The sequence below is a fragment of the Myotis brandtii genome, unplaced genomic scaffold (assembly GCF_000412655.1).
Source record: "Myotis brandtii unplaced genomic scaffold, ASM41265v1 scaffold120, whole genome shotgun sequence".
Taxonomy (NCBI): Eukaryota; Metazoa; Chordata; class Mammalia; order Chiroptera; family Vespertilionidae; genus Myotis; species Myotis brandtii.
This window is the reverse complement of record NW_005354174.1, coordinates 59,900-68,726: the sequence shown is the minus strand read 5'-3', so window position 1 is coordinate 68,726 and position 8,827 is coordinate 59,900. Positions and strand designations below refer to the sequence as shown.

At 52.1% G+C, this 8,827-nt stretch overlaps 1 protein-coding gene and 1 long non-coding RNA gene across 6 annotated transcripts in view; one reads left to right on the top strand and one right to left on the bottom strand.

The window, feature by feature from the left end:
• The window catches only part of HNF1B (HNF1 homeobox B), a 52,655-nt gene extending 50,791 nt beyond the window's left edge, over positions 1-1,864 (bottom strand). For 3 of the 5 annotated variants that reach the window (XM_005858515.2, XM_005858517.2, XM_014531303.1), the window contains exon 1: positions 1,337-1,864. In XM_005858515.2, coding sequence (XP_005858577.1) covers positions 1,337-1,680 — 344 coding nt within the window. In that variant the 5' untranslated portion in view covers positions 1,681-1,864. The remainder of the gene's footprint in view (positions 1-1,336) is intronic. The other 2 variants (XM_005858519.2, XM_005858516.2) reach the window with 1 other exon arrangement.
• A 260-nt stretch (positions 1,865-2,124) lies between these two features.
• Positions 2,125-4,943, top strand: LOC102240368. Its single transcript, XR_313146.2, has 2 exons — positions 2,125-2,203; positions 2,788-4,943. It is a non-coding gene; the product is annotated as an uncharacterized LOC102240368 (long non-coding RNA).
• The last annotated feature ends 3,884 nt before the right edge of the window (positions 4,944-8,827 follow it).

The window sequence follows — 8,827 nt, the reverse complement described above, 5'->3', positions numbered from 1 at the left end:
AGGCCCGGCTGGCAGGCGGGAGCTCCGTCAACCCGCCAGGCCCTGGTGCACCTCCAGGCCGCCCTGGCGCCCCAGTCACTCCTTCCGACCCGTCTCACCTTCCTGCACCCGAACCCTCGGAGGAGGCGGGAGAGAAACCGCCTCTGCACCGGGGAAAACAAGGGAAGAACCTCAAACCCATGCCCTGTAGCAAAGTACTTTTGGAAGAAAAATCTAGACGCCCCCTGATTGTCTTGGCTGGAGAGTAAACCGCCGGGTCCCCAGGTAGCAAATTCAAATGCAAGGTCACATCCCACCCCAAACTGCTGCTGCGGGCGTGCGACCGAGGCTGCCTGAGCCCAGGACGGGACTTTGGCCCTGGCCCTGCCTGGAAACCGCGGCGCTGAGGAGTCCGAGGCCACGCGAGGGGCTCGGTCCTGGAGCCAAGTGGCCGGAGGGACGCGCACTCTAAGGAAACTGCTCGGCCCCTTCAATAATTAGTCACCAGCTGTCAACGCCTTAAGCCGGTCTACGAGGCCCAGCAAAGACCCCGAACTGGGAGACGGACCGCCGGCCAGCCGCCCGAGTCCTCCGGGGACGCCGGGATGTCACCTGCGAGATCCAGAAACGCCCTCCTTTCTCGGGTTGCGACCAGGTCCCCTGCGACCTGGGGTCTGGGCCGCATTTGCCTCTCGCTCCTTTGCTTAAAATACGTGCACTTTCCTTTGCCCAGTGCGGGTCCACCCTGGTCTTACAACAGACAAACCTTTTCCTTTGCAAATCTACACCTGTTTGGGGGATTCCGGATAACCCTGGGGCCTACCTAGCAAGGGCGCTGCCCATGGAAGTGGGAGTGCAAATGGGAGAACTCGCCCCCCAGGTCCCGGCCCGGGTGCAGCCGGTCCCTCTGCGAAGTGCTGCGGGGCACTGTGCCGTAGGCCGGCCTGCGTTTTCCTGGACCGAGAGGAGGCGGCCAGGAGAAATGCGTGGCCTGCGACTCGTGGGGCCCGAGCCTCTGCTCCTGGGGAACCGCGGCTGTGTCACTGCACCCACTCACACCTTCGTTTGCGTGGGCAACCCTTAGGCTAAGGGCTCCGCCGCTGGGTTCCCACAGGCCCAGCTCCAGCTCTGCCGGGAGGGCCCCTCGGCCCGGACACTGGCCCGAGCCGGGCGAAAGGAAGCCCCAGGCTCCGGGCCGGCCGGGGGAGAGGCTGGGAGGGGTCCAGGTGTTGGGTAGAGAAGCGGAGCAGCCCCGGGGACTTCTCCGGTGGGAAGTAGGCAGCGCGCGGGTGGTCGGGCGCAGGGCGGCTCAGGCACCAGGGCTCGGGCGCATTCTCCCCACCTGGTCCGCACCTACCTGAGCATCCGGTCCACCTCCGCCCGCTGCTCCACCGCCTCCTCCGTGTTGAGCGCTTGCAGCTCCTTGAGGATGGGAGGGGTGTCATAGTCGTCCCCGTCCTCGGAGCCCTCGTCCCCGGACAGGCGGCCCTTGGCGTGGCCGTTCGTTAAAGTATGGAAGACCGGCTTGGTGTCGGGTTCGGCCCCGCTCCCGGGGGACAAGGGCAGGGTCTCCAGCTTCACCCCGAAGCTCGGGGAGGGCAGCAGTTCCTCCAAGGCCTGGACCAGCACCTCCTTGGTGACGCCGGAGCTCAGCAGGGCGCTCAGGAGTTCTTGCTGCAGCGACGTGAGCTTGGACACCATTTTCCAAGGACAGAAAAGGAAGGGGGGGATGTAGGTGCGAGAGAAGAGGGTGGTGGGGAGTTTCACAAACGAACCCCAAGTCCAGGAAGCCCCCACCCTTCAGCCTCCAGACACCTGTTACTCCCCGGGGTCCCGGAGTCTCCTCCGAGAAGTCAGAAAACTTCTAACTGGCCATGATCGCCACCATTAGGCCATATAAGATATGCAAATCAGCGGGGAGGCCGGCTTTCGGCAAGATGCAAATGACGGTGGGGAGGGGGGAAAACCGAGAGCGGGAGAGCCCGAGGGGCAGACGTGGGGAGCCGGGGACCCGGGCGGGAGCGGGGCTGGCCGGGCCCATTGTGCTCCCGCTGGGGGGCCGAGGGCCTTCTTGTACTGGTTCTGTTTATCAGCCAAACTTTAGGCGACCTTTGGACTTGGGAAGCAAGGAGTGTGCAGCCCGGCGTGGAAGGCTCCGGGCTTTCCCACCGGCCGCAGGGCCGGCTCTAGTCTGGAGAGAAGAAACTGCGCCTCGGGGGCCCAGGTGAGAGCTGGAGGACCTTGGGGTGTTCTTGGAGCTAGGAGATGGAGGAGGAGGGGAGAGGAGAGTCCCTCCGAGGCGTCCGAACCGACGGAGGGCCGGGGGAGCAAGCGGGGCAGAGATCCTGACCGCTCGGGAAGGGACGCCCGGACCTGGGGGGAGAGGGGGGATGAGTGCAGGGACCTCGTTTAGTTGCGCTCTGCCGTCCCCCGGCCCCCTCTAGCCGGCTCGGCGGTGAGATTTGCAGAAATGTCGCCTCTGAGCGTAGGCGAGCGGGAAGGAGGCGCAGGCTAATGTATGGCCGAGGGGGAGGGGGGGCGGGAGTAGCCAAAGCTCTTGCCCCAGCACCCAGCACCCGGGCCGCCCCAGCGCCTGGCCTGGCCCAGCTGTGCGGAGAGCTGGACGCTTGGGCCTCGCGCTCCAGTTTAAAGCCAGAATATCAAAGCGCCTCCGCTTTCGGGGTAAAATTAGGATTGAGGGGGGGCTCCTTTCTAGCAGTGAAAGCAAGGCGCGGCCTGCATGCAGCTGGTGGACAGTGGGCGGCCGCGCGTCCCACCGTGACCCACTGCCTTCTGGTTTATTCACAGCTGCGGGACACGAGCGGCTCCTGGTCTAGGCCGCACTCTGCAGACGCAGGGAGAACGCACACGTTGAGAAGGCGTCCAAGAGGGAAATTCGTTTTGTTTCGTTTCGTTTTGTTTTTCCCACCCCGGTCTGGGCCAGGAAGGAGGCCGAGAATCTTTCGGCACCATAGACACTTCACCTGCATCTCCCTGGGGCGTGGGCAGGGCAGGAAGGAGGACCACGGGCACCCCATGAAGACAGTGCAGAAGAAAGAGGGGAACGGGTTTTTTTTTTTTTTTTTTTTTTATAGGGTCGACTCATCACAGACCCATAGTTTCTGGGGCAGAGAACATCCCTTTCCGCTCTCTAAGCCTCAGTTTCATCTGTAAAATACGGATCCCTGCAGTGCAGGGGTGGGGGCTTGTGTGCATTGAAGGGGACTCCCTGGAAAACCCCTGGGGTCTGATAATACTTGGCAGTCTGGGGAGGCAGGAAGCCAGTTCCCAGTAGTAAAATCTAGCCCCTCTGGAGGCTCAGGGTTCTCCAAGTCCAGCAGATCCAGCGTTGGAGTTGGAGGGACTAAGTGATTAGGAACAAAAATTCAGACCCCTCAGGGAATTAGCAAAGCTGCTTCTAAGCAAATTCTCCTACCATCCCCACTTTTAACAGGTAATTAGGAGGAAGTTGGGGTTAGTTTCAGGAAGAGAAGAATTTCAATGTGGGGGAGGAAAGCTCTCAATCTGCTAAATTCAGAGTCAAATGTAGGTGTAGGAAGGCCGATCCTCCCAGTGTCACTGATCCAAGTCAGGCTGCTAAGGAACTAGGCTGTCGCTTTTCAATACAGAATCTGCTGCACATGTGCTAGGAGCCAAAAAGAAGGGGTGGGGGGGGAGGGGTTGTGTGCAAGGAGCCCTGGGGGAAGTTTGCACTATCTCAGACTCTCCCTGAGAAAGGGGTAGGTAATAAGTTCATGGAAATGAGGTTCCTTCATTTCACCTTATTGTCTTCTGGTTTGTTGTGACATATGGGAGGTCCTGGCCCCTCACAATTCGGCCCACTGGGAGAACATTCTCTGCCTACCCAGCTCCCCTCAGCCAAGATAATGAAGTGTTGAGAGTAAATGTCCCTGGAGAACACGCTCTTTGTCTCTGTCTCTCACTTGCTGTCCTGATGGGAGCAGTCAAGTGTGATGAAGATCAGTTTCTGTGTTGAGCTGGGAAAACCCATTAAAAAACCAGCCAACACTTCCCTTTTAACCACAGAACTTGGATTTGTAGTTCCAACTGCTCTGTGCCCAGTCTGACACTCGAGCTCCTTTCTCTCTCAAAATCCAGGTGGCGGCAAACCCGTTCTTCCTCCTACCCCAAGCAAACTATGTGGACATGCAGGAAGTTTCACAAAGTAGAGGGGAAACTTCCTATGAGTGTCCAGATAGTCTTGCAGGTGATGTATTTCTACCCAGCAATTTCCGGTAACCCCCTGCCCAGATGGACCTTGTGTATGCCACCTAGTGCGATATGAGCGCTCACAAAGTAACTGCAACTACAGGTCTGTGAACAGATCCAATACCTACTCCTTCATATGGAAATTTTAAAAGAAAAGTGTAACCATCCCAGCAGATAGTCCTACAGGATGTGAGGCAAAAATGCTGGCTAAATGAATTGTCTCATGAAATCCTTTGGTTAAACTTCCCCCAAACAGAAGAAACAAGAGTACAGTGGAAATACTCTTTGTTTATGCTTCACCTAGGATAAGGTGGCAATGGACTGATAAAGCAGCCCCATTTTAAAGATGGGAAAATAAGACAGGACATTTTAAGGAGTTGTTAATGTAAAGGCTGAGTGGTTATTTCTGGATGATGCCATAAAGGTAATTTTTGTTTCCTTATTTGTACTTCTCAGTTTTCCGAGTTGTCAGCAAGGAAGTTGTGGAATACCTTTCCTAAACACAAAGGGTATATTCTATGTGATTCCATTTATACGAAGTTAACAAGCAGGAAGAATTAATCCATTGGGATTGAAGTTAAAATCGATGTTACTTCTGGGTATTCGTAGAGTTGGATGGGTCATGAGGGAGCTTTCTGGTGTGCTAGAAAAGTCCTATATCGCGATTGGGATGGTGGGTACATCATCAGGCTATACATTTAGGGTTTGTGCATGTTGCTATAAGTTATAACTTAGTAAAGAGTAAGTTAAAGCAATAATTCCAAAGTGTAAAATGTAAAGAGTAGATGGAAGTCACCTTCTTACTCTATCCCAACTGTTTACTGTTGACATGTGACCCTCCAGCTTCTTTTCCATTTACCATATATAGTCTATCACCATTAAAACCTATAGACCGATATATTCCAGGGGTTGATAAACCTTTTCTACGAAGTGCCAGATAGTAACATATTTTAGGCTTTGCGTGCCATGCAGTCTTTTGCACAAGTACTTAACTCTGCTGGTATAGACAATACATACATGAATATGTGTGGCTGTATTTCAATAAAACTCTATAAAAACAATGGGCTGAAGACCTTGTATGCATATATGCATAATCCATGGACCCAGATAGTGGGGTGGTAAGGGCCTGGGGCAGGGAGCTGGGGTGGACTGGAAGGGGGCAATGGGGGAATAAAGGGGACATATGTAATACTTTCAACAATAAAGATTTAAAAAAAAACAATGGGCTTGGCTGGATTTGACCCATGGGCGCCAGTTTGTCAACAGTTGGATAAAGCACCCATGTAGGTAGAAATAGATGTGAAAGAGACCGAGGGGCATCTCACTTCACTCGTTAAGTTTGGGATGAGGAAGCAGATCCAGGGAGGAGAAATTACTTTCCTAAGAGATACAGCAGCGTGCACTAGGGAAATCCTGGCTTTGGAGTCAAATAGACCAGTTGCTTTCTGGAAGGGTGTGTGTGTGGGCGCTGTCACACACAGAGCAGGGCCCGGGGGGGGGGGGGGGGGGGGGGGGGCACTTTGGGCAGGTGACTTAATTTCTTTCAGTTTTTATATGATCGCCAAATGTAAATGGTGATAATAATGGAATTTATACCTCATCGGGTTATTGGAAGAATTAAATTAGATAACACAGAAGAACACCTTGTATGGGGTTGGCACAGGCAGGACTTGGTTTCATAAGTGCTTCCTCAAACATAGCACGTGGCTCAGGGACTCCCTGCCTTCCTCCACTCCTACCCATTCTAAATGCACAGCTTCTGGGGTAAGTTCCCTACAAACACGACCAAGTGTCTACTATGGGTGAAGCCTTCTGCGGAGAACTGCGAGGTAGTAACAGATGGACACGGGAAGTTCTCCAACCCCATCAACCCCGGCACTCAGCTTCCCTTCTAGACATCCCTCCAGCTCTGCGCTTTTGTTTCCCTATCAGACATTATCGGGGAAACTCCTAAGCGTAGAGGAGATTTCCCTCATTTTGATTCAACAACTCACATCCTTCTGCTGGGTCATTTTTAGAAATAGGGTGTTTCCAGTAGTTTGTAAAAGATTAAATTAAAAATTAGCGACCTAGTATGCTATTAAACTAATAAATACTACACCTAGCAGAGAGAGCCTTCACTCCGGAGCAATAATCTATTCCCCTTTCTTTTATTACACCCATTAAAAGTGAGGCTGGCAGGGGGCCCAGCACACAGCAGGTGCTCCATAAATGTTTATTGAATAAACAATATGGGCTAGGCTATGGTGTTTAGAGAGGGGGAAAAAGCAATGCCCTTTACTAAAATTTCTTAGAATCTGTTTTCAGATTAATATTCAAATACATGTTAATGAGATGCCCTTGCTACTCTTTCTCCTTTGTTTCTCCTCACAAATCTATGAGGTAGACCATCTCTCTGCATTCATGAGGAGGAAACGGAGGCTCCAAGAGGGTAAGGATTGGCCCAGGGGCCCACAAACAGAAACGGAACCTTGGACTTGAACTATGGATTGCCTAATCCCATGCTAAGTGTCTCCCGTCAGCTCTTTCCCATCTTCCGAGCCCTCTACCCACTTCAGCAGAGGGGGAGCACATAGAAACACCCGGAACAGTCTCAGCACAGAGAGATTTTGTGATTGTGTGTGTGTGGTGAGAGGGAGACCAAAGTCTTCCTAAGGAGATACCTGCCACATAAAGAACTATCATGTTTGCTCAGTGTTTTATGGTGTGCAAAGATCTTTCTCCTTTTGTGTGATCCTCAAAATAGTCCTGCAAAGAAGGGAAGGCAGGCATTACTCACATTTCACAGATGAAGAAACTGAGGCTCAGAGAAAAAAAATGACCCCCTGAAGATGCCAGAATCACCATCTATTGACCCAAGTCATCTGAATTTAGACTCCACTGTCTTCTTTACAAGATTGTGTTTGTATAATGACAAGATTAGTGCAAAACGCTGCCCAGGAGCAGATACAAGACCTAGGAATAAGACACGATGAGAGACCCGCATTTCTCCGTCCAATGCCATGCTTCTGTGATGGAAAAGCTTGGAAGGGTGTCGGCAAAGGCTTTGGGTCCAATCTATGAGTCAGGACCTGCTGCCTACTTGGTATTACCCTGGGTCTTGCCCACCTATGTCTCCTCTCCTCTCATTCTAGTTCTTAATGGTAGAGCACAACCAGGGAGGACCGTGCCCCTGCTCTGCCAGCTTGTGTCTGCTCAGGAGTGCTGTCCACAACATGCACCTTGGGCATACAGGTGGCCACTAGGCTTCACGCTAAGGGATGGTATCCTTTAGTGCCCTGGTAAGTAGACAAAGACCCTGCTTCCGGGCCTGGGGGTGAAGAGCCATCAGGGGTGCTGAATCAATGTAGCAAACATTTATTGAGCACCCACTATGTGCTGGGCACTGCAGGAGGTATCCAGCACTGCTGGGGTGAACAAGGTTCAATTTCTGCTGTAAAGGAGTTGGTTATATAGTGGGAGAGACAGACACGTATGCTCTTAACTTCTATTGCTAGATAGAATGGAACAGGCTTTACACTAAGTGCTGTGCTGATTGCTGTACAGGAAGCATCTCATTTCCTCCTTATAACAGTCTCAGGAGACAATGTCATTATTCCTATTACTAGTTTTCTCAACTGATGCTCCGAGAGCTTGGCTTGCAGAGAGCCTGCTGTTGCTCACACCCAGCTGAGATTCAAAAGCAGCTCTGTCTGGCCTCAGACATTTTCTGTACCAGCCAGGAGGCAGCGGCAACACGGGGATCAGTGTGGGGCTCGGAGTCAGGCTCATGTAGGTTTGAAATCTGTCGCTGCTGCTGCCTAGGTGTGACCTTGGGCAAGTTTCCACTCTGAACCTCAGTTTCTTCAACTGCAAAAAGGAAAACAGTGTAGAAATTGGCAGGAAAGAGAATAAATATAAACAACTGGCACGATTAATAAGTAGCAACAAATGCTAGTAATAATAGGAGCAACGGCCAAGTTCTGTGGGGGCTCAGAGCCCTGGAAGGGTAAGATTTTGACAACAAAACACCAGAGAGCATTTCAGGCAGAAAAGAGGAGCTGAGCAAAGCTTAAAGGTCAAACCAGATCCCACAACTTTTCCGAAAACTTGCTTTAAAATTTATGATCTGCAGCAGGAAGCTTTCCTGATTAATCCTTTCCCTTCTAATCATCTCATCTCCACCCACCCAGCCCCCAGCCCTGTAACCTGGGATCCGCTAAGGTCTCCCTTCTTCAGGAATACCCCAGCTAACCCCAGGTTGAGTTCAGCGCTTCTCAACTGAGGGTGGTTTGGGCCCATAGGCGAGATGTGGTAATGTGTGGCATCCTGAAATACTAATAATTTTGCCTTTGAACTTCTGTTTTGTAAGTGAAATTTGATGGGGTAATGGAGCATGCCCCAGGGACTTAGTGCCTCGGCTCACAATCCCACCCTGCATGTGCAAGGCCCAGAATACGTTCATCTATTCATCCACAGGCATCTATTCAAGCGTTTACTAAATGTGAAATGCTGGGGATTTAAAGGCATAATTCCTACCCTCAAGGAGTTCTGTCTGGCCAGGGGAGCCAGAGAGTTTGAACTCCACTTAATAAAGCATCACAGTTGCTGTGAAATGAGCTCCCAGAAGACGAAGGAT